Source organism: Bos grunniens, chromosome 23, assembly GCF_055505025.1.
Source record: "Bos grunniens cultivar Pamir isolate PY7600 chromosome 23, Bosgru_T2T1.0, whole genome shotgun sequence".
NCBI lineage: Eukaryota > Metazoa > Chordata > Mammalia > Artiodactyla > Bovidae > Bos > Bos grunniens.
This window is the reverse complement of record NC_141187.1, coordinates 25899313-25923574: the sequence shown is the minus strand read 5'-3', so window position 1 is coordinate 25923574 and position 24262 is coordinate 25899313. Positions and strand designations below refer to the sequence as shown.

General features: G+C 51.1%; 2 protein-coding genes across 10 annotated transcripts in view; one reads left to right on the top strand and one right to left on the bottom strand.

Moving 5' to 3' along the window:
• The window catches only part of TRAM2 (translocation associated membrane protein 2), a 69339-nt gene extending 57871 nt beyond the window's left edge, over positions 1–11468 (top strand). For all 8 annotated transcript variants that reach the window (XM_086369066.1, XM_086369072.1, XM_086369070.1 and 5 more), the window contains 7 exons: positions 401–459; positions 1620–1704; positions 2264–2334; positions 3939–4043; positions 4235–4378; positions 5102–5265; positions 6385–11468. In XM_086369066.1, the coding sequence (XP_086225192.1) occupies positions 401–459; positions 1620–1704; positions 2264–2334; positions 3939–4043; positions 4235–4378; positions 5102–5265; positions 6385–6458 (702 nt within the window). In that variant the 3' untranslated portion in view covers positions 6459–11468. The remainder of the gene's footprint in view (positions 1–400; positions 460–1619; positions 1705–2263; positions 2335–3938; positions 4044–4234; positions 4379–5101; positions 5266–6384) is intronic.
• Positions 11469–16834: 5366 nt separating this feature from the next.
• EFHC1 (EF-hand domain containing 1) overlaps positions 16835–24262 on the bottom strand; it is a 39551-nt gene continuing 32123 nt past the window's right edge. For both annotated transcript variants that reach the window (XM_086369062.1, XM_086369063.1), the window contains exons 10-11: positions 18640–18850; positions 16835–17069 (exon numbers count right to left, since the gene is read on the bottom strand). In XM_086369062.1, coding sequence (XP_086225188.1) covers positions 16998–17069; positions 18640–18850 — 283 coding nt within the window. In that variant the 3' untranslated portion in view covers positions 16835–16997. The remainder of the gene's footprint in view (positions 17070–18639; positions 18851–24262) is intronic.

Below are 24262 nucleotides of genomic sequence, written 5' to 3'. Positions count from 1 at the left end.
ACTCGACACTGTCACATAAACATAAACTGTCACATTTATTTCTAACAATAACTCTGGGAGGGTATTTTTATCCTCATTTTACAGACAAGCCAGCTGAAGCTGAGGGAGACAAACTTGCTCGGAGGATGCGGCCAGTCAGGGTCAGACCCGCAGTCAGACTCGGGTCTTCAGTCAAGTCAGACCCCAGAGCAGGGCTGTTCCTCCTGCATCATGACTCTTTTTTATAATAAAGAGACCGGCCAAGTGCCAGAGGGCCTCCGTGTTCACGTTTTCCGTCACCTCCTCGTTCTGGCATCTGGGGACTAGGTGTGTCTGTGACCCCTGACCCCCGGGCCTGCCCCGGGTCCCTGCTGGCCTTGCGGTCACGTCTCTAAACGCGGTCTCTTTCTGCCCGTGACAGGAAGGATACTTAACAAACCCGAGGAGCCTCTGGGAAGACTACCCACATGTGTACCTCCCGTGAGTATTGTCACGTTCTGTCCCCAGGGAGGAGCGGGCTGGGTGTGCCAGCTTCTCGCCCCAGACTGGCCAGAACATGGGCCAGTGAGCATGAAGACCAGATGCCCCCAAGCCTTCTGGGGCCAGTGTCGTGGAGGCCAGTCTGGGAGCTGCTGCCTCCCCCAGTGCTCGCGGGTGCTTCCTGCAGGAGCTCAGGTACAGGGTCTCCGCCCGGCTGCCCTCAGGGAGCACCACAGATGGCAGGGGTCCAGAGGGCTTATAAACCCCAGACAGTCCTTTCTTGCAGTTCTGGAGGCTGGCAGACCTAGCGTCTGCTGAGGCCGCTTCCTGCTTCACAGATGGCATCTTCCTCACGTGCAGAAGCGGAGAAGGGCCTCTGTCACCAGGGCCCTAATCCCACTCAGGAGGGTCCACCCCTGTGCCCTCATCACCTCCCAGAGGTCCCACGTCCTGGTACCCTGTCACTGCGGGGTTAGGATTTCAAATGTGAATTTCAAGGGTAGGGGCCGCAAGTGTTGGGTCTGTAGCGGGTTCCTAAACTGCCGGGAGGGAGCGGGAAGCAGAGCCACTGCCTGGAGCTCCGTGGGCTGCGCCTCCTGGCACCTGCTCACATCCACACCTGTGCCTCTCTGAGCAGCACCCCCTCCTCTCCTGCTCCGATGGGATACCAAGAGGGCAAAGCTGGGCCCGCATGCCCCCGAGACGACTCTCAGACTCTCCTAAGATCCTTAGAACGGCAACCCCAGAGACTTAGCAGAGTTAGATCCACCCTCTGTGGCTGAGACCCCTGCCTTCCTTGGCACATACCCGCTGCCCACTACCTCCTCCCTGACAGGGCTCTGGAATCAGGCCTCTCCTTAGCCTTTCCTCCTCTGGGCTGAAGACCCCTGTCCTCTGCTCTTTTCATCCTTCTTGTGTCTTTTCATGGGCTTCCTGTGTCCCTCCACATGTGGAGCAGTGTCCTGGCCCAGGGATCTAGTGCATGCCAGCTGCCCACCCCCACTCCCTGCAACCCAGCTCTCCCCAACCCGCCCCTCCCAGCAACCCAGCTCTCCCCCACCCGCCCCTCCCTCAGCCCAGCTCCTCACACAGCCTGCCCCCGCCCGCCCTGGTAGGGACTTCTCTCCATCCCTCTGGGTGACTGGCCCCCTTGTCTCCAGCTTCCAGGTGAAGTTCTTCTACCTGTGCCAGCTGGCCTACTGGCTGCATGCACTTCCCGAGCTCTACTTCCAGAAGGTACGGAAGGTGAGTACTCGCTGCCCCTCTCTGATACCACCTGTCCCCCTACCTTCCTGCTGTTCCTCTCTCTGGCTACCCTCTCATGGGGGGTGGAGATGGGTGTGTGTTGGGTGAGACGCTGAGCAAGCGCCTGTCAGAGTCTCCCTGACATCCTCCAGGATTGTTGGCAGGGGGGACACTGCCAGATCAGCCTCTTCCTCCCCCAGAGGATGTGTGACTCTGGGGGAAACCTGACTCATCTTCAGGGGAGCTGATGGAGAGGTCTTTGCCTTTTCCACAGAGATTTTTTTTTTTTTAAAACTTCCCTCTGACTTATTTCCAAAAGCCCTTGTTCCTCAGTCCCTGTCTCTCCTTTTTCAACCCAGTCCCGCCCTCTGACCATCGAGTTACCTTTGGACTTTGTACAGCCTGGTGCACGGGTCTTTGGGGGCACCCGTCTGCCTGTGTTAGAGCAGCATCGCTCTGCACCCCTCCTGCCTGCTCTGCAGCTCCGCCTGCGCCTTCTTCCCCTGCTCCTGCGTCTCAGGGAGTCAGCACATGTGCCATCTGTGTCTCTCTCTTGCAGGAGGAGATCCCGCGGCAGCTCCAGTACATCTGCCTGTACTTGGTCCACATAGCAGGCGCATACCTCTTAAAGTGAGTGGGACCCAGAGTGGGCCAGGTCTCCCCGCCCGTTTACGTTTGTGCCCCTCTCCACACCGTCATTCAATCAGGAGGCACTGGTCAGACACTCTGTGTGCCAAGCACCATGCTGACACCTGGGAACACTTAGATGGACAGTGGATGGTTGCTTTATGTTTACCGGACTTTTTCTCCGACGAGTAGGAGAGAAAACTACAAAGATAAGTGGGATGAACACTGTGCTACCACGTGGACCACCTGCCACGGGAACCCAGAGGAGTGACCGCCTCAACCCGAGACAGAGCTGGGAGGGATCTGAGGCATACCGCTGCCGACCCGGGGCGTTGCAGGCTGCCGGCAGCCTGAGCGGGGCTCCCGCCCCACGCGTCCAGGTGGGGGCGCTGCCAGAGCTCGTGGCCCTGGACTTCCCTTGGGTCTGCAGTGAAGCGTAGAGTAGGCACTGCTTGGCTGTCCTGAGGTCAGAAGCGTGGCCGTCACCCCGAGTGTGTCTGTAGTGAAGAGAATCACTGCTGGGCAGGATGTGTCTTCTAGTTTGGAGTTTTCTCGGGCTGGGTTTTTTAGCAGGACAGGAAAGCAATGCGCTGTGTAACCTTCTCAGGTGCCCCGGGGGTGCCGGCCCTGGGGTCTCCTGGGTCTGCGCTACAGGCCTGCTGTGAGAATGACCAAACAGGGCGACCCAGACCCAGGTCCGCTCTCCTCTCTGGAGGCTGGGAGCAGCGTCCGTGCCTGGACAGGCCTCTGAAGGGCACAGGCTGTGTGGGGCCCGCTCTGCTCTTAGTGCTGCGTGCAGGGCAGGTCTGAGCAAGCCAGCCCACAGTCACCCAGCAGTGAGGCGAGGATGGGCTGAGGGTGCACAGGAGGACCGCTCGAAGGAAGGGAAGGAGTGTCCGTCAGGAAAGAGTTTCCTGTGGTGGGCAGGATGAGGAGGTGGCCCCTCTGTGGTGGGAAGAGCTCTCTGAGGAGGGAACTTGGTGCGGGGGCGAGTGGCAGAGTCAGGCAGGTGGAGACCTGGGCGGGGGCGGGCTGTGCAGGAGAGGGGACCCCAGGAGCAGGGCCCTGAGGTGGGAGCGGGGCTGGGAAATGAGGCTTGCGATGGTCAAGGGCACGATCCCACTGGCCAGCCTCGGCTGTGTGGAGACCCTGGGCCACCCTCAGTCATGCTCTCGACCATTCTTAGGATCCAGAGAACTCGTGGTTTAAGAGGCCAGTTCACTCGCACGTGTTCTTACGTTGTGTTGAGTTTTGCTTCTTCGTGCGCCTCTTAGCCATGAAGACTTGGATGACAAATCGGGCAGTGGGACTCCCTCCCACCAGCCCCCGCTGTATTTCTGCACGCGCACAGCTCAGCTACTCGCCGTGAGCACCTTTTCTGTGGCCCCACCCCGGGCCAGATGATGAATGCAGAGTGACGGGTGCTGTGAAGTCAGCCAGGTCCACGGGGGGAGCGGGTGGGGCAGCGGGCCCAGACAGAGCAGGTGAAAGGCCAGGCTCAGCGTGGGGGCAGACTGGAAGGAGCAGAGCTGAATCGCGGGCTGAGGCAGGGCCCCAGGGCGATGGGTGTTTCACGGGGACTGTGAGGCTCGCCTGTGTCTCCGCAGCCTGAGCCGCCTGGGCCTCGTCCTGCTCCTGCTGCAGTACTCGACCGAGTTCCTCTTCCACACGGCCCGGCTCTGCCACTTTGCGGACGAGAACAACGAGAAGCTGTGAGTGATGCTGAGGCCAGGGCGTGGGATGGGAGGGCCCTGGGGTTAGGTGGAGCCCTGGGGTTGTTTTTTTCCTGGAGCATCTTATTCTGGACACCTCAGTTCTCAATCACCCTCCCCGACCACCCTTGAACCCTCTTCCTGTTTGGGCCCCAAAGGCTGACACACCTTCTGCACCTCCCTGCGGGCAGGTTCAACGCCTGGGCGGCCGTATTTGGAGTCACCCGCCTCTTCATCCTCACCCTTGCCGTGCTGGCCATCGGCTTCGGCCTCGCTCGCATGGAAAACCAGGCCTTTGACCCTGAGAAAGGGAACTTCAACACATTACTCTGCAGGTGAGCTGGCCAAGAGCTTTGTGAATTCAGCCCAACTTCAGCTGGAGGTCAGGATGGGGCAGACCCCCAGGTCTCCCGCACCTTGATGTTTAGGGGGGAATCTCAGACATCCGGCTGGGAGGGGAAAAGAGATGCCACCCCCCTGCTTCCGTCACAGCCGTCTCTCCTGCCTGGCCCTAGTCCATCAGTCTGCAGGCCAGGTCCCAGTGCCAACAAGGGTCCCCTGCCGGCCCACGCCTCACGGAGGGTGCTGGGCTCACAAACAGCCTCTCATCTGTCCGTCACGACCCCTTGTGGGCTCTTCTCAACATGTTCTCCTAAGCGGCCAGGAGGGCAGCAAGGAGGCCACGGACCTCATGATCTGGGGTTGGGGGATCAGATTTATCTGGGTTGCTCGCCGGATGAGAAGTCGCTCTTCTAGAATGATTTCTGCTGTATCGTACCTCAGTTCACTTGAACCACCACCCCACCCCTCCGCCCCAATGATAGGGAGCTTACATGTGCCATGTTCTGGGCGGCAGGTCCTGGGCAGGTACAGGGCGTTGTGACAGGAGCTGGAATCACATCTATCACTTCCTCTCAGCCGGCACACCCCCCTCCCCCGCCACGTGCCTGGAGCTGAGCCCGGCACTGGCTACATTCTTCCCGGAGGGCTGGCGGGCCGGGCGCTGTGGGGTCCTGGCTGTGCCTCCGCCCAAGCCCACCAGGCCCTTGTCCCCGCAGGCTGTGCGTGCTGCTGCTGGTGTGTGCCGCCCAGGCCTGGCTCATGTGGCGCTTCATCCACTCGCAGCTGCGGCACTGGCGCGAGTATTGGAGCGAGCAGAGTGCCAAGCGCAGGGTGCCTGCTGCCCCCAGGCTAGCAGCCAGGCTCATCAAGAGGGAGTCGGGTGAGTGTGGATCTGCGTGGGGCAGGTGGGCTCCCCCAGGACCCTGGACCAGACCTGCTGCTCCTCCTCCCCAAAGGGGACTCTTTGGCTCCTGCCGGGGCCTGACTGGCACGTGGCTGGGCCCAGATGGCTTGTCGCGGGGGCGGGGGCAGGCAGGTGAGGCAGGGGCCCTCGTGGCCACAGAGGGCAGGGCGGCAGTGGGGTGGGGAACTCTGGCAGGAAGCATGCCTTCAGGCTGGCCTTGGGGACCCCATCAAGGGCAGCCGTGTGTCCTCACCTGCCCTCTTGCTCTGCATCTCGGCCTGGCTGTCTCCCAGGATGCTGGCTCTGCCTCTCTCTTCAGGGGTGACCCGAGGTGACAGCACTAGGGGCTGGCGGATGGGGGACACCCCCTTCTCCTCTGGCCCCTGCCAGGTCCTGGGGCGCTGCCAGCCCCATGCTCTCCATGCAGCCTGGGGGCCTGTCTGCGCCAGGCTCTGTCTTCTGAGTCACCGGCCTTTCTCCAGGTGTGGCCTGCTTGGCAGGGCTTGTGTGTGTTTCAGACACGTGTGCGGCTGGGTGTGGCTACGAGTCAGGCCTCGCTGGGGGCGGGGGTGGGTACGGGGCGAGGCTGCAGCCAAATGAGCCTCTGACTCTGAGCAAGGAGACTGGGTGTTGCTGACAAGAAAAAGCGGAGTTTTTTCAGGCAGAGGGAGCATCAGGCAAGAGGGTACGGCCTTGTCCCTGCAGCCTCTCCACCTCCTCCTGTCCGGCCGGTCAGCTTCCCTGAAGCTTTGCTGAAGCCGGCCAGTGCCCTGCAGGGGCCTGAGGGGAGCTGAGGACCCCAGAGGCCTTGGAGTGATTTCAGGAGAGTCTGGGCCGGCCTCGGTGGCCGTGTGTCACCCCAGCCCCTCCTGCTGAAGGACAGAGACCAGCCACCTTAGCGGGGATCAGGGCCCCCCGGAAACGGCCTGCTGGTGTCCTTCGCCATGGGGGGCTGCAGCCTGGGTCCCCTCGGCTTGTCCCGTGGAGAGCCACAGGGCTGCCAGGCCTCCCCCCACCCCTCCGCTCCCACCCCTACCCGCCGCCTCCCGCTTCAGACGCAACAGAAACACCACGTCCGTCTCCTTTTATTCCCAGGTTACCACGAAAATGGGGTGGTGAAAGCCGAGAATGGAACCTCCACACGGACTAAGAAACTGAAGTCTCCTTAAGGCCAAAGTGCTGAGAACAGCAATCCTCTCGTGGGGTCAGCAGGGAGCGCCCCCACCCGCCTTCCTGCTCCAGGCGCCCCGCCTCAAACAGCACAATCCCGTCTTCACACAGGGCCTTTTCCTCTTTCTTACGTCTCAGCTGTCTCCTCTTCTTCCTCCATGAACCGTTCTCAATAAAACCAAAAATCTCCCTCTTTCCCTTCCTCAGACCGCCGCACCTCCTCACCTCTGTCCTGGGTGGGGTTTGCTAGAAGCCCAGGCTCTCTCACGGTTCCTTTTCTGTCGGCCTCCTCTTTCTCTTCTTTCATGGCTTGTTTCTCTTTCTACTCGTTAGTGTACCTTATCGTGCAATTTCTCCGTGTCTGATTTTTTATAACGAGAGGAGGCTAAGCCTGCAGTGCTGGCCATCTAACACCCAGTCCCTGGGACTTGAGTGGGCCGCCCCGTGCCATGGAGCCTCCACCAAGCCGGCAGTGGCCCCTCGGTGATCTCTATGCGGATGGGCAGCAGGAGGAGAGACCGGCTCTCTCGGATCATCATCTCCTAGGTGCTGATGAACTGACGAGATGTATGATTCCAGTTCTGCACGTGCCATCTTGAGCACCACCCCGCCTCCCCCGTCCCGGGGGCCCTTTCTAGTCCTAAGTGCCAAGGCGTTTGGCTTTGGGACGTGACAACTCGTTCCAGAAGGATGGTGGTGACTGAATGGGGTCCCGTGGCTGGTCATGCATCGGCAGCCACCCCTGCTCTCTGTCGGGGACCTGCTAGAGGAGGACGAGTCATCCCACTCTACAGCAAGAGCAAAGTAACCGGCGCGGTGGGCACCTCCAGGGAGGTAATGCGGCAGAAATGACGGCGTCGACCTGGCCTTCGGTAGCACGTCCAGCTGCACTGCGCTTCCCATCTTTCACCAGCAACCAAACCAAACAGCAGTTAACAAACCAGCCCAGCGGGGGACACGCCGGTTCTAAACCCAGCAGCCCTGCCTGTTGGGGGCTGGCCTTGCCCCTGACTTCATCTCTCTCGCTGCAGGAACACTAAGCTCCCCGGTGACCCCTGGTGCCCCAGCGAGGGTCACCTAGGCCCCTCACCTGCGAGCCTCACTTGCTGACTGTCCTATGGAGTTGTCGTTGTCTGCTGCTGTTTGCTGAGCACGCCCACAGCATTTTAGACGGTATAAACCCAGGCTGACTCAGAATCGCTTTGCTGGTTAGGAGGGCAGACCCAGCCTTGTTGATGGGAGTCTTTTTGCACCTTCCCCCCACGTGTTCCCCCCCAACCCCCCAAAGACAAGGCTTCCAGGCCTCACAGTGCCTTGTGAGGACTCCAGCAGGGAGCGAGGCTCTCAGGAGGAGACCTGAGTGCCTTGTGGAGCTGGTGGGAGCAGGCATGTTAGTGCCATTTGAGGGGCTGCTCTTCTCCCTGACACCAGAATAGAAAGTAAACCTTGAGTTATTACCCAGCATGGGGGAAATGGGTCTCTTCATCAAGGCAGCTTCCTTCTCCAGGTCACTTGCCCCAGAGAAAAGTTTTAATCTCCCAGTGCCTGGGATTTGCTTCCTGACAGCCTGGTAGACCCTCGCTTCTCTGCTCAGGATGAGGCCCTGGAGAGGGGAAGGGGTTCTCTTGATTACCATTAGGAGAGGGACAATGCTTGTGAAAACGCGAACTTCTCCTATCTTCTCCTTCCCTGACACTTACCTGGGCTGCAAGGGAGAATGTTGGTGAAAGGGTGGCTTGTACCAACTGAGCGGATCCAGTCTAGAACGCCCTCAGCCGTTCAAATAGTCCCCCTCCCCGCTCGTGGCTGTAGCCGAGTTTCTGCTCCTGCTTGCCTGGGGATGCTGTGTATGTAGCCCAGGTCAGCCTGCAGCCTCCTCAGCCTGCCCACTGGCCTCACGCCTGGCCCAGTCCTCTCTAGGTGTCCTTGGCCTTGGCACTGCTCCCCGGAGGCCACCCCCCATGCTGGGGAGCCCTGCAGCGTCATGCCTTCTCCCTGGGCCGGGGAGGAGGGAGCCGCAGCTGGGGCCCTGCCCAGAGCAGCGTCCCTTCTCGGGTACCAAGGTGATCACTGACAGAACACAGGTGTTTACCATGTGCCTCACGGTGGTACCACCAGCCTGGGCCCGGGCCGACTCGCACTGCATCCTAAACGATGGGGTCGGTTCCCTGATGAGAGTTGGGGAAATCTTCCCCACCATGTGAAGCCCCTGAGAACATTACAGGAGGCTAGTGTCCCACCCGCCAGCTTCAGGAGTGATTTGAGGGGAGGCTGAGAGGGTAACTGGGGGTGCCTGGCACATTCGCTTCAGAGCAGAGCCAAGCCTGTGGCAGGTTGGCTCACTGTGTGTGACCAGGGGCCGAAAAATCTCAGTTCCGCTTGGTCTTGAGAACTTGGGCTGCCTTGTCTTGGTTTGGCCATTCTGGATCTGTTCTTCAGTCTCACATCCTCTGTGATGGCCCGGCCAGACGCCCCCAAGTTTGAGAGGCTGCTTAGCACCATCTGCCAGGAGCCGAGCAGACACTTATCTACCTCAGCAGCCCCACCCCACCCCATCATCGCCGGCTGGCACACGTGGGGGCATCTGGTAGCATGGGAGAGGAGGCCCTGGGGTGGCGATCCTAACCCTCCCTGGAGGCTCTGTGATGGGAAGTTGTCGTCTCGCCCCGGGTTCTGATAACTGTGTATTATTCCTTGGTTATAGGTGCCCCTTCTGAAGGCAGGGCAGTTCTGGGGGACCCAGGAGCAGGCCAAGCTGGGCCTGGTCAGTCCTAGTCCTGCATGTGTCTCTGCAGACCTGCGTCCTTTCCCAACGAGTGCCTCTCCCATTTCTGTCCCAAGCGGAGCTACCACACTTCAGAAACCAGACTAGATCCCTGCCCTGGCCCCCTCTGCAGAGGGTGCTGTTGACTGGAAAGCCCTGGAGCCGGGCCGGGTGTTCCGGGATGCGCGCGGCTGGGTTTGCTTTGGGGACCTTTTTTCTTGTCACCTTTGACTTTCCTCGGTGCTGAGGAGAAGGTAGGGGCAGGGTGTGCACCCCCCTCCCGGGTTCAAGTTCAAAGTGGCTGCTCCTTGCAGCCTTTTGGTTTCTCTCCTGGGCTTCGGCCTCCCTGTCGGTCTGTCCTAGGCTGGGGGGCCAAGGCGGCGGGGAGGTCTGCACATGACTCGCACCTGCAGGGGCCCCCGGGTCCCAGTGAACAGACCCCCTCTCCTGAGGGTCAGGGCCTGACCCCGTGGAGAGTGGCTTGGGAGTCAGGGCCGCCGAGTGGTCTTTCTCTCTCCACACTGCCATCTTAGCTCGCAGCCCTCTCCTCAGGAGGGCTTAGGCACGAATGCACAACTGGGCTGTTGACAGATCACTTGGGACCTAAGTCGAGTCTCTCCCCGGGTATGGCTGCCTCAGGGAGGAGCCTTCACCAACTTCTCTCTCTCTCTCAGTTCTTGCGTGAGTAGTAGTTCCTTTCAGAAGGCTGTGAAAGACCATGGTTCCCCCAGCCGCCTCCCTTACCAGCTCGCTGTTTTATGGAGGTCCCCAGAAAGCATGGGGACGCTGGCTCTGCGAGGCCTCTTTGTGCCCTGAGCTGATCCTGTATCTTTTTGTCAGAAGTGCCTTCCTTACCGGGGTCTCCTGGCCTCCACCTGCACCGTGTGGCCAGCCCCCGGCCCCAGTAGGGCTCCGTGGAAAAGGGACACGGACTGTGACAGTTTCCCCTCATTCGTCTTAGCCTTGCCCCCGCCCGTTGTCAGGACCTGGTGGTTTCCAGTTCCTCCTCGAGTCCAGGTGCTTGTGAGGGCCCCTCTGCGGGCAGCTGCCCATCAGGGAAGCTTGGGGCTCCCTGGGCACCAGGCCGCCATGCCTCTGGCTCATGCGCTGAACCCTGCTCATCCAGCTCCCCCGACGTGTAGAAGAAAAGGTATCCTCATAGCAGCCTCTTCTCATCTGTTCTGTTTCCCATTCGACCCAAAGTTTATGCAGGAAGGTGTTTACTCTTACTTCGGTCACAAGTGTTACTCACAGATGCCAGTCTGACGTGGGTCCTGCTGGGCTGTGGCAGACGCCCCCTCCGTGCAGTGTTACCTTGTTGAGCATCAGCTCCCCCTCGCCCGCCCCTTCCCGCCACCTCCTCACTCTTCCGGGTTGTGCAATAACTCTCCCGGCCAGTGGTCTTTCCCACAGGCCGTCTGTCCCTCCCAGTGCTCGGCCACTGGGCCAGGACGGGACCCACGGAGGGTGGTCGTCATCCCCACAGAAGAAACGGTAGCCACGCTCCCTCTTTGTCGTTCTCGTGACCTTGGTGGCATTCTAATGGAACATTATAGCATCGTCTTAGAAGTCCCTGTATTTTTTAAACTGTTTAAAAAGGAAAAAAAAAAAAAAAAAAAACCATCCTCACGATGGGGCATTAATAGGTTAGCATCTGGGAATAACTTCTGTGAGACACCTGAGGCATCACCAGCACTTCGCTGAAAGCATTTAAGAGTTTGTGTGGAGAGGAGGGAGGTTTTCCTGGGAATCAGCCGTGTGTGGACACCCCTGGTCACCCGATCGCATCTGACCAGTGGTAAGTGCCACCATCTCCTTGGGTACAGAGTCAAGTGTTTATGTGACGAGACTCTACACCTCGTTTTCAGTTTCTCTTGTTTAATAAACATCTGAAGGATGAGCTGAGGCTGCTGGTGCCCTGAGCAACTCATAATGCAGATGTGGACGAAGTATCTCTTCACTCTTCCACTTCAGCCTGTTCATGTTATGGACCAAATTTCCAACGAGGAACTCAAGGAAAATTTGTACCTGCCGTATTTATGCTTTCATGTAAAAGGGTTTTGTTTTTTTTGAGGGGGCTCTTTATACTTTCAGTGAACTTTTTTCCAAATCCTTTTTCCACTGTTTCTGTCCGATTTTAAAACAAATTACAGTTTTGTATGAATTTTTTAAAATGTACATTTTGAGACAAATGATCAAATATTTTTGAAATAACTGAATAAAAGGCATAGAATTATTAGTCTAATTGTCTCAGGTATAATTGCTTTTTACCTGGATGCTCACATTTGCTTTTTAAAGTTGCAGTTATTTTATTTCACCTCGAAGTCAGATGGTTATAAGGGAATTGTTTAGAGTGTTGCTTCAATGCATTTATAGAGTATGTTTCTTCCCCTGAAGATTGAAAAGGTTACAATTAAGATTGTTTGAAAATAGTGACATTGCTGGCAACTTTCTTTTTTGTAAGAACTTGCACCAACTGTAATCTTAAGTTTGTATTCGCAAGTGTGCTTTTATATGAAGAATGAGTTTGCGGCCATTTCAACCTCATTTCTAATGTTTTTCACCGTTAGTAATTTCTTGCATATCTTTTGAGATAGTTGTTTATTGTGGTCATGTGAGTAAGGGAGCTGGACTTAAGGACAGAGAACAAGTCAGTTATTTTGAGTGGTGGGTAGCAGAACGCCTTTTACTTGTGTCTGTAACAGGAGGTGTAAATGTGGACAGGAGTGTGCCGACGTTGGGGGGGTGGTTAGGAAGCTCCAGGAGGAGGCGCACTGTGCCCAATGGCTCCCTGTCATCCACAGGGGTGTGTTCTGAGACCCTCAGTGGATCCCTGAAACCCCAGACAGGACCGGGCCCTATACACACTGTGTTTTCCTAAACATACCTACCTACAGTGAAGTCTATAAATTAGGCACAGTAAGAGAGAACAATTACAAACATACACCATAATGAAAGCTATGTGAATGTGGTCTCTAAAAATTTTATCTTAACTGTGCTGCACTTATCCTTCTCCTCACGACGTGAGTTGACTGAATGGCTGTGTGGTGGGGTGACATGAGCTGTATGCTGCAGACGCCATGATGGAGCCTTGGGCTACTGCTGACTTGACCACACGTCAGGAGGAAGCGCACTTGCTTGGGGCGATCCTCGATCTCGACACTGATGGCTGGAGATCCGAGGTGGGACAGAGCGGGATGGTGCAAGAGTCAGCACAGTACTCAGAATGGCACACAATTTAAAACTTACACAGCATCTTCGGAACTTTCCATCTAATATTTTCAGACCATGGCTTACTGTAGTAATTGTAAAGTAAAGGTGTGGATAAGGGAGGACGACTGTGTTATGGTGTCACCTGGCTAAAAGAAGACAGGGCTGAGTCTGTGTAGAAGCCACCAGATGTCAGTGTCGGTGCTGAACAGATGCTGCCTGAGTGCTTGTGCCAGCAGTGGGCAAGGGACACAGCTGGCACAGTCAGGTGGCCTGTTGCCCATCTCCAGAGAGAGCTTAGGAGATGGGTGCAGTTGGCTGAGGGACATGCACGGACTATGAGGGCCAAGCAGGAACCGTGCACCTGAGGCGAAGGCACGGGAGAGCCAGGGCTCAGCTGGGAGAGCCAAGCGGTCAGCCTTTCTGAGCTAGCTTGCTCACTCAGCTGTGCTCGGTGTTTTGGGGGAGGCAGTTGGCTGGTTGGTTTGCTTCAGTTCAGTTCAGTTGCTCAGTTGTGTCCAAATCCTTGCAACCCCATGAACTGCAACACGCCAGGCCTCCCTGTCCATCACCAACTCCCGGAGTTTACCCAAACTCACGTCCATCGAGTCAGTGATACCATCCAGCCATCTCATCCTCTGTTGTCCCCTTCTCCTCCTGCCCCCAATCCCTCCCAGCATCAGAGTCTTTTCCAATGAGTCAACTCTTCGCATGAGGTGGCCAAAGTATTGGAATTTCAGCTTCAGCATCAGTCCTTCCAAAGAACACCCAGGACTGATCTCCTTTAGAATGGACTGGTTGGATCTCCTTGCAGTCCAAGGGACTCTCAAGAGTCTTCTCCAACACCACAGTTCAAAAGCATCAATTCTTCGGCACTCAGCTTTCTTTGTAGTCCAACTCTCACATCCATACATGACCACTGGAAAAACCATAGCCTTGACTAGACGGACCTTTTATGGCAAAGTGATGTCTCTGCTTTTGAATATGCTATCTAGGTTGGTCATAACTTTCCTTCCAAGGAGTAAGCGTCTTTTAATTTCATGGCTGCAGTCACCATCTGCAGTGATTTTGGAGCCCCCCAAAATAAAGTCTGACACTGTTTCCACTGTTTCCCCATCTATTTCCCATGAAGTGATGGGACCAGATGCCATGATCTTCGTTTTCTAAATGTTGAGCTAAATTTAAGCCAACTTTTTCACTCTCCTCTTTCACTTTCATCCAGAGGCTTTTTAGTTCCTCTTCACTTTCTGCCATAAGGGTGGTGTCATCTGCATATCTGAGGTTATTGATATTTCTCCCAGCAATCTTGATGCCAGCTTATGCTTCTTCCAGTCCAGCGTTTCTCATGATGTACTCTGCATAGAAGTTAAATAAGCAGGATGACAATATACAGCCTTGACATACTCCTTTTCCTGTTTGGAACCAGTCTGTTGTTCCATGTCGTTCTAACTGTTGCTTCCTGACCTGCATATAGGTTTTTCAAGAGGCAGGTCAGGTGGTCTGGTATTCCCATCTCTTTCAGAATTTTCCACAGTTTATTGTGATCCACACAAAGGCTTTGGCATAGTCAATAAAGCAGAAATAGATGTTTTTCTGGAACTCTCTTCCTTTTTCCATGATCCAGCAGATGTTGGCAATTTGATCTCTGATTCCTCTGCCTTTTCTAAAACCAGCTTGAACATCTATCTGGAAGTTCATGATTCACGTATTGCTGAAGCCTGGCTTGGAGAATTTTGAGCATTACTTTACTAGCTTGTAAGATGAGTGCAATTGTGCGGTAGTTTGAGCATTCTTTGGCATTGCCTTTCTTTGGGATTGATTTGCTCGCTTGATTGTTTTTGGAGGGAATGGTGGTGGTGAGATTTAGAGACAGTGAACACTAAGCTTGTGGTTTGAACAGAGCACTCGATGAATTGATTTCTCATAGGAACAGGCTCATGCTCCTACACCAGCAGGATATTCACTCATCCAAGTGACCCCTGATCTGGAAATCTAGAGATATCTTCTCGGGTACCCCTGAAGCCTACAGGTAACAGGCTTGACTAGATGGTATTTTCAGGCCCCTGGGAGTGCAGACAGAGTACTGGTGGTGAGAAATCCAAGACAGTGCTTATAAAGGTGAAGCTGGTGGCTGACTTCAGCTGAGGAGCAGCCCTGCTTCTGTACTTCCAAAAGTGCATCAGAGCCTGGTTGACAACTGGGAGCTGTTATTCTAATCTGTTCTTATCTTGAGGCCAGGCTCTCTAAGAGCAGTTTCTCTAAATTTATTTTTTTTAAGCTACAGCCAACATCAAGAAATACATTATACATCATGACTCATGAAACAAACATTTCATGAAACAATACGAATCCGTATACCACCCCATGATAGTTCCTGTTCCTTTCAGGTCAGGTCAGGTCAGTTGCTCAGTCGGGAATTACACTGAATCTGTAGATGGCTCTGGGTAGTATAAGCATGTTTAGTTCAGTTCAGTCGCTCAGTCATGTCTGACTCTTTGTGACCCCATGAATCGCAGCACGCCAGGCCTCCCTGTCCATCACCATCTCCCGGAGTTCACTCAGACTCACGTCCATCGAGTCAGTGATTCCATCCAGCCATCTCATCCTCTGTCGTCCCCTTTTCCTCCTGCCCCCAATCCCTCCCAGCATCAGAGTCTTTTCCAATGAGTCAACTCTTCGAATGAGGTGGCCAAAGTACTGGTGTTTCAGCTTTAGCATCACTCCTTCCAAAGAAATCCCAGGGCTGATCTCCTTCAGAATGGACTTGTTGGATCTCCTTGCAGTCCAAGGGACTCTCAAGAGTCTTCTCCAACACCACAGTTCAAAAGCATCAATTCTTTGGTGCTCAGCTTTCTTCACAGTCCAACTCTCACATCTATACATGACCACTGGAAAAACCATAGCCTTGACTAGACGGACCTTTGTTGGCAAAGTAATATCTCTGCTTTTGAATATGCTATCTAGGTTGGTCATAACTTTTTTTCCAAGGAGTAAGCGTCTTTTAATTTCGTGGCTGCAATCACCATCTGCAGTGATTTTGGAGCCCAAAAAAAACAGTCTGACAGTGTTTCCACTGTTTCCCCATCTATTTCCCATGAAGTGATGGAACCAGATGCCATGATCTTCGTTTTCTGAATGTTGAGTTTTAAGCCAACTTTTTCATTCTCCTCTTTCACTTTCATCAAGAGGCTTTTTAGTTCCTCCTCACTTTCTGCCATAAGGGTGGTGTCATCTGCATATCTGAGGTTATTGATATTTCTCCCGGCAATCTTGATTCCAGCTTGTGTTTCTTTCAGTCCAGCATTTCTCATGATGTACTCTGCATAGAAGTTAAATAAGCAGGGTGACAATATACAGCCTTGATGTACTCCTTTTCCTATTTGGAACCAGTCCGTTGTTCCATGTCGTTCTAACTGTTGCTTCCTGACCTGCACACAGATTTCTCAAGAGGCAGGTCGTGGTTGGTGCAAAGGTAATTGCTGTTTGGCATGGTTGAACGTCATCATTTGATGTCAGAATACATTCTTAAATAAATGTAGTTATGTTATACATCATTTTAATCCACATCTCTTGCTTTATTGCTTTTTGTTTTTCGCTAATGACTTATTACTTGCTGTTTATATTTATTTGATGTGTTTGAGCCTTGTTACAATGATTTAAATTCATGGTCTAAAACATTTGTAACTGCATTTGGTGCAGTTACATTTGCACCAACCTAATATCTAATTTTTTAAAATGCAGGTCTACTAAGGGGCCTAGAACTGCAGTTGAAAAACGGTGTCTACTTCTCTACCCAGCTAGGGGGAGGGGTGGTCTGGCAGCAGTACCACACCCCACATGGTGTCTCTCTGAGCAAATTCTATCGTCCTGCTCCTATTCATTCTGCTCCTGCATTATCAGGATTCTTTCTCCAGAGAAATAGAACCAATAGGCTCTATACAGAGAGAGAAAGGGACTGATTATAAAGAACTGGTTCTTGTAACTGTGGAGCCTGACAAGCTCCAGTATCTATAGTCAGCAGTCTGGAGACTTGTTGAGAGCTGATGAGGAGGTCCTGTCTGAAGGCCAGCAGCCTCGAGAGCAAGGAAGAGCCGACATCTCAGTCTGAGTCCCAAAGCAGGAAAAAGCTGATGTCACGGCAGGCTGGAGGAGTCCTTTCTTATCAGGGAAGGGTCAGCCTTTTTGTTCTCCTCAAGCCTTTAGTGAGGGGTGAGGGGTGAGGGGCTCCCATCCTAGAGGGGGCCATGTGCTTTCCTCCATCCACCAACTCGGATGGTAACCTCATTCAGAAACAGCCTCACAGACACACCCAGAAATGTCCAGGCACCCGTATTTCGTCAAGCTGACACAGAATTAACCATCACAACACCCCTGTCCCCTTCCCTAAATAAGGCACCAACCTTAGCTCCTACAAGATCCAATTTAATTTAGCCTTCATTGGTAGAGAAATATAAGAACCAAAAGAGAAATGGAATTTCAAGATGCCTGTAAATGCCTCTCTGAGGCGTACAGGTAGATGGAGGCCCAAAGTCAACACACTCCGCTGCGTTCTGTCCTCAGCAGGTCAGTTGGAGAAAGCACGGACGAAGTTATAGTAGTCGATCTTGTCTTCTCCGTGAGAGCACATTCTGATGAGCTGCAGGGGAGAGACAGGAGGCTGCTTTCAGCTCTGCAGCAGAGCCTCTTTAGTGACCGCCCCCCACACTCTAACAGCTCAACTGTTTATACCCTCAGCTGATCTGACATGATCTTGGGAGCCTTCCCCAATCTTAACGCTTCATGAAAAGAAAGCTCAGATGGTGTAAATGGCCTGCCCGAGGTTTCAGGTCTAACATTTATAAGAATACTGTCATTTTCAAAGCAGTTTTGTTCTTATATTCAGTTACAAGACTATCCATCAGGGCTGCTGTTATCACAGCCTAAGAGAAAAATATAGTTACGTCACTGCTAACACCAGGTCTCCTGAAACTCACCTGTGAGTGGCAGTAAGTACACCGATCCACTGTGGTTAAAAGATGTGTGCAGACCCATCCCTCCCCCACCCCCTGAGGCAGCGCCCATGTCAGGTCACAGGTGATACAAATGACGTAAAAGTCAAAGGCTGGACACGCTATTGGCCTGAGGCTTGGGCAGCCAGATGGGCGTTGTGCTCACACGAGACTGCTGAAGGCCAGCAGCCTCGAGACCAAGGAAGAGCCGACATCTCAGTCTGAGTCCAGAAGCAGGGAAAAGCTGATGTTATCCTTCCACCTGCCTCCTCACTCCTTGCTAAGGTTCCTGTCCGACAAATTCTTGTCCCCAAGCTAGTCACACTAATCCCAAACCAAAGCTTTCCCCAAATGACTTAACTCCCCAGCATCCCATGTGCTGAAGTGTCCTTAAGAAGGACTACAGCACCACAATGCTCTTCATCAGTGAGAATGTCTCGTATCAGCCACTGTCATTGGCAACTGAGGGAGAAAGCCTGTCCTAACTTCTAGTCCTGACAGGCATCCTGAACCTGGTCAAAGGGATTTATAAACAGAAAGTGAAAGTGAAGTCGCTCAGTCGTGTCTGACTCTTTGCGACCCCATGGACTGTAGCCCACCAGGCTCCTCTGTCCTTGGGATTTTCCAGGCAATAGTACTGGAGTAGATTGCCATTTCCTTCTCCAGGGCATCTTCCCGACCCAGGGATTGAACCTGGGTCTCCCGCGTTGTAGACAGACACTTTACCATCTGAGCCACCAGGGAAGTCCTTTATAAAGAGAAAGAGGTATGAAATGCCGCCTCAGCTCCCTCATGGAAACTCTAAGAGGAGAATGTCCAGCTGGCCATGGACCTGGGTCAGTGGTCATGCCCTCTCCCATGCCAGCCCTACCAATGGATAAGCATAGGGGTCACCTTGAAGGGGTCAGAGGCTCCCCCATCCTGCCCAGTCCAGCTTTTCCATCCGCCTTGGCGACCGCCCTCCTCCTGCACCCACATGGCTCACCGGCCGCTCTGCTGTCTGAACCCTGCCCACTTAAAGAGATGCCCTACAACAGCATTAGGAATGACCAACCAATGATAAGAGTCAAAGGCAAATGCCATAATCAGGACTGAACGGCAGATCTGATTCGAGCACCCCAAAGCTTCCCCAGTTAAAATACAAATGCAGCTGCCTTTGGGAGCGAGTGAACAGTGTCCATCCTCTGCAATTAGCCCAGAAAAGTAATTCCTACTCACCTCCTTAATCAAGGAGTCATCAACTGGGAGTTGGTAAGAGCCACAGATTTTAAAGAACGTCTCCCTGTCCACGTATCCTGAAGCTTCCTTGTCATAGATCTGAAAGGCCTCGCGGATGTTGTCCCTGCATGGGCGATCTTTCAGTTGCTTCTGGATTGTGTCTATCAGGGCCTCCAGGTCCTGCACACCCGGGTCCTCTTCCGCTTGCTGGCTGTGGAAAGAGGAAAGAAATGGCTGGACGTGGTGTTCATTCCCCAACCGTCTTATCTCGGTGACCAAAGTTCTCACTTGGTGAAGCTGAGGAAGCCTCTAATGATATAGTTTTGATGCTGAGCTGATCAGTAACTGTTCATGTCTGTGGCTCAGCCTCCCTTGCTACCATCTGTCAAATACTTGCACCACAAAAAGCCAGACCTACCACCACTGCAGCCTCCTCCAAGTCAGGCGTCTGCGGGAGTCACATGATTGTCAGCATCTGTGTTACATCACCTAGAACTGAATGTTTTTAGAAACAGATGCCTAAAAGTAGTGTGATGAAGAAATCAAAGTAAAAGAGAAATAAAATATCTAGAAACAAACAAAAATAGATATACAGTTGACCCTTGAACAAAAGCAGGGTTTAGGGGCATCAGCCCTCCACACAGTCAAAAATCTGGGTGTGACTTATAGTAAGCCCTCCGAATGTGTGGTGGTTCTGTATCCACAGGTTCAGCCCACTGAGGATTGTATACAAGTGCAATACATATTCACTGAAAAAAAATCTGCATATAAATACACTCACACAGTTCCAACCTGTGTTGTTCAGTGGTCCCCTATACCACATACCAAAATTTATGGGATAGAGCAAAAGCAGTTCTAAGAGGGAAGCTTACAGTAATAAAGAAAAAGGAGGAGTTCGTGGGCAGTTCAGTGGTTAGGACTAGGTGCTTTCACTGCTGTGGCCCAAGTTCAATCCCTGATGAAGGAACTAAGATCCCATGAGCCATGCAGTGCAGCCCAAAAGAAGAACGAAGAAAGATCTCAAACCACCTAAGTTTATACCTCAAGGAACTAGAAAAATAAAAATAAAAGCCCAGAGTTAGCAGAAGAAAGATCAGAGCAGAAAGAAAGGAAAGAGATCCTGGAAAAATGATAGACAAGATCAATGAAACTAAGACCCTTTTTAAAAAAAAAAAAAAAGATAAAACTGACAAACTTTTTAACTTGACCAATTTTTTAAAAAAAGACTCAAAATCAGAAATGAGGGGAGACATTACAGCTAATACCACAGAAATATAAAGGATCAGAAGAGACTACTATGAACAATTTACTTATCAATGGGTTGGATAACCTGGAAGAAATGGATAAATTCCTAAAAACAAACAACCTACCAAGCCTGAATCACAAAGAAATAGAAAATCTAAACAGACTAATGATATGAAGATTAATCAGGAATCAAAAATCTCCCAACAAATTCCCAGGACCAGATGATTTCATGGTGAACTGTACCAAATATTTAAGGCAGAATTAATACCAATCCATTTCAAACTCCTCCAAAAAAAAAATGAAGAGGAGGAAACACTCCCAAATGCATACAAGGCCAGCATACTTTGACATCAAATCCAAACAATGACACTACAAGAAAAGAAAATTACAGACCAATAACCCTTGGTGAACACAAATGCAAAAGTCCTCAACAAAATACCAGCAAACTGAATTCAACAGCACATTAAAAAGATTGTACATCATGATCAAGTGGGATTTACCCTGACTAGGCAAGTATGGTTCAACATATAGAAATCAATACACACTGAGAATGAAGAATACATACATACATAAATACACACATATCTAAATATGATCATCTCAATACATACAGAAAAAGCATTTGACAAAACTCAACATCCTTTCATGATGAAAATTCAAATAAATTAGGTAGAGAAGGAATGTATCTCAACGTTATAATGGCCACACATGAGAATCCCCCAGCTAATAACATACCTTGTAGTGAACAAGACGATGATGCCCATTCTATAAGATCAGGAACCAGACAAAGGTACATACTCTTGCCACTTCTACTCAACAGAGACCTGTGTGCCCACTCGGTTGTGGCTGACTCTTTGTGACCCTTTGGACTGTAGCCCAACAGGCTCCTCTCTCCGTGGGGTTTTTCAGGCAAGGATACTGGAGTAGATTGCCATTTCCTCCTCCAGGGGATCTTTCTGACCCAGGGACTAAACCAGAGTCTTGCGTCTCCTGCCTTGCAGGCAGATTCTTTACCGCTGAGCCATTGGGAAAGCCCTACAGAGACCTAGCCAGAGAAACTAGGGAAGAAAAATAAATGAAAGGCATCCAAAGAGAAAAGGAAGAAGTACAACTGTTTCAGTTTACAGATGACAGGATCTTATATATTAGTCTTTCAGTTCAGTTCAGTTGCTCAGTCGTGTCCAACTCTTTGGGACCCCATGAACCACAGCACGCCAGGCCTCCCTGTTCATCACCAACTCCCGGAATTTACTCAAACTCATGTCCATTGAGTCAGTGATGCCATCCAACCATCTCATTCTCTGTCATTCTCTTCTCCTCCCATTTTCAATCTTTCCCAACATCAGGGTCTTTTCAAATGAGTCAGCTCTTCGAATCAGGTTGCCAAAGTACTGGAGTTTCAGCTTCAGCATCAGTCCTTCCAATGAACATTCAGGACTGATTTCCTTTATGATGGACTGGTTGGATCTCCTTATAGTCCAAAGGACTCTCAAGAGTCTTCTCCAACACCACAGTTGAAAAGCATCGATTCTTTGGTGCTCAGCTTTCTTTATAGTCCAACTCTCACATCCATACATGACCACAGGAAAAACCATAGTCTTGACTATATGATGTTCTTTGTTGACAAAGAAATGTCTCTTCTTTTTAATATGCTATCTAGGTTGGTCATAACTTTCCTTCCAAGGAGTAAGCATCTTTTAATTTCATGGCTGCAGTCACCATCTCCAGTGATTTTGGAGGCCAAAAAGATAAAGTCTGTCACTGTTTCCACTGTTTCCCCATCTATTTCCCATGAAGTGATGGGACCAGATGCCATGATCTTCGTTTTCTGAATGTTGAGCTTTAAGCCAACTTTTTCACTCTCCTCTTTGACTTTCATCAAGAGGCTTTTTAGTTCCTCTTCACTTTCTGCCGTAAGGGTGGTGTCATCTGCATATCTGAGGTTATTGATGTCTCCCAGCAATCTTGATTCCAGCTTGTGTTTCATCCAGCTCAGCATTTCTCATGATGTACTCTTCATATAAATTAAATAATCAGGGTGAAAATATACAGCCTTGACATACTCCTTTCCCGATCTGGAACCAGTCTGTTGTTCCATCAGCAAAAACAAGATCTGGAGCTGACTGTGGCTCAGATCATCAGCTCCTTATTGCAAAATTCAGACTCAAATTGAAGAAAGCAAGGAAAACCACTAGCCCAGTTAGGTATGGCCTAAATCAGATCTAATAGATTCAAGGAATTAGATGTGGTAGACAGAGTACCTAAAGAACTATGGACGGAGGTTCATTACACTATACAGGAGGTGGTGACCAAAACCATCCCCAAGAAAAAGAAATGCAAGAAGGTAAAGGGGTTGTCTGAGGAGGCCTTACAAATATCTGAGAAGAGAAGAGAAGCAAAAACAAAGGAGAAAGGGAAAGATATACCCAACTGAATGCAGAGTTCCAGAGAATAGCAAATGGAGATAAGAAAGCCTTCTTAAGTGAACAATGCAAAGTAGAGGAAAATAATAAAATGGGAAAGACTAAGAAAATTAGAAGATACTAAGGGAACATTTCATGCAAAGATGGGCACAATAAAGCAGAGAAATGGTATGGACCTAACAGAAGCAGAAGAGATTAAGAGGTGGCAAGAATACACAGAAGAACTGTACAAAAAAGGTCTTAATGACCCGGATAACCACAATAGTATGATCACTCATCTAGAGTCAGATATACTGGAGTGTGAAGTCAAGTGGGCCTTAGAAAGCATTACTATGAACAAAGCTAGTGGAGGTGATGGAATTCCAGCTAAGCTATTTCAAATCCTAAAAGATAATGTGGTTAAAGTGCTGCACTCAATATGCCAGCAAATTTGGAAAACTCAGCAGTGGCCACAGGACTGGAAAAGGTCCGTTTTCATTCCAATCCCAAAGAAAGGCAATGCCAAAGAATGCTCAAACTACCGCACAACTGCACTCATGCAACTTTCACATGCCAGCAAAATTATGCTCAAAATCCTTCGAGCTAGGCTTCAGCAGTACATGAACCAAGGATTTCCAGATGTTCAAGTTGGATTTAGAAAAGGTGGAGAAATCAGAGATCAGCTTGCCAACATCCTCTGGGTCATAGAAAAAGCAAGGGAACTCAAAAAAAACCATTCACTTCTGCTTCATTGACCACAGCCTCTGACTGTGTGGATCACAACAAACTGGAAAATTCTTAAAAGAGATGGGAACACCAGACCACCTTACCTGCCTCCTGAGAAACCTGTATGCAGGTCAAGAAACAACAGTTAGAACCAGACATAATACAAAAGACTGGTTCAAAATTGGGTAAGTACATCAGGGCTGAATACTGTCGTCTTGATTATTTAGCTTCTATGCAGACTACATCATGCAAAATGCTGGGCTGGATGGAGCACAAGCTGGAATCAAGATTGCTGAGAGAAATATCAACAACCTCAGATATGCAGATACCACTCTAATGGCAGAAAGTGAAAAGGAACTAAAGAGCCTCTTGATGAAGGTGAAAGAGGAGAGTGAAAAAGGTGGCTTAAAGCTCAACATTAAAAAAACTAAGGTCACGGCATCCGGTTCATCACTTCATGGCACATAGATGTGGAAAAAGTGGAAACGAAGACAGATTTTATTTTCTTTGGCTCCAAAATCACTGGAGATGGTGACTGCAGCACGAAATTAGAAGACACTTGCTCCTTGGAAGAAAAACTATGACAAACCTAGACAGTGTATTAAAAAACAGAGACTTCATTTTGCCAACAAAGTCCATACAGTCAAAGCTATGGTTTTTCCAGAAGTCATGTATGCATGTGAGAGTTGGGCCATAAAGAAGGCTGAATACTGAAGAACTGAGGCTTTTGAACTGTGGTGCTGGAGAAGACTCCTGAGAGTCCCTTACACTGCAAGGAGATCAAACCAGTCAATCCTAAAGGAAATCAACCCTGAATATTCATCAGAAGGACTGATGCTTAAGCTGAAGCTCCAATACTTTGGCCCCGATACAAAGAGCTGACTCTTTGGAAAAGACCCTAATGCTGGCAAAGACTGAGGGCAAGAGAAGGGGTAACAGAGGATAAGATGGTTGGATGGCATCACTGTCTCAACAGACATGAGTCTGAACAAACTCAGGGAGATAGTGGACAGGGAAGCCTGGTGTGCTGCAGTTCATGGGGTCACAAAGAGTCGGACACCACTTAGGAACTAAACAACATGAAATGCACTAACAATTAACTATTGAAAGAAAAATTAAAACAATCTCATTTATAATAGCATTTAAAAAACTAGAATAAATTTAACCAAAGTGAAAGATCTATACACTGAAAACTATAAGACATTGATGAAAGAAACTGAAGACGACAAACAGATGGAAAGTATTTCATA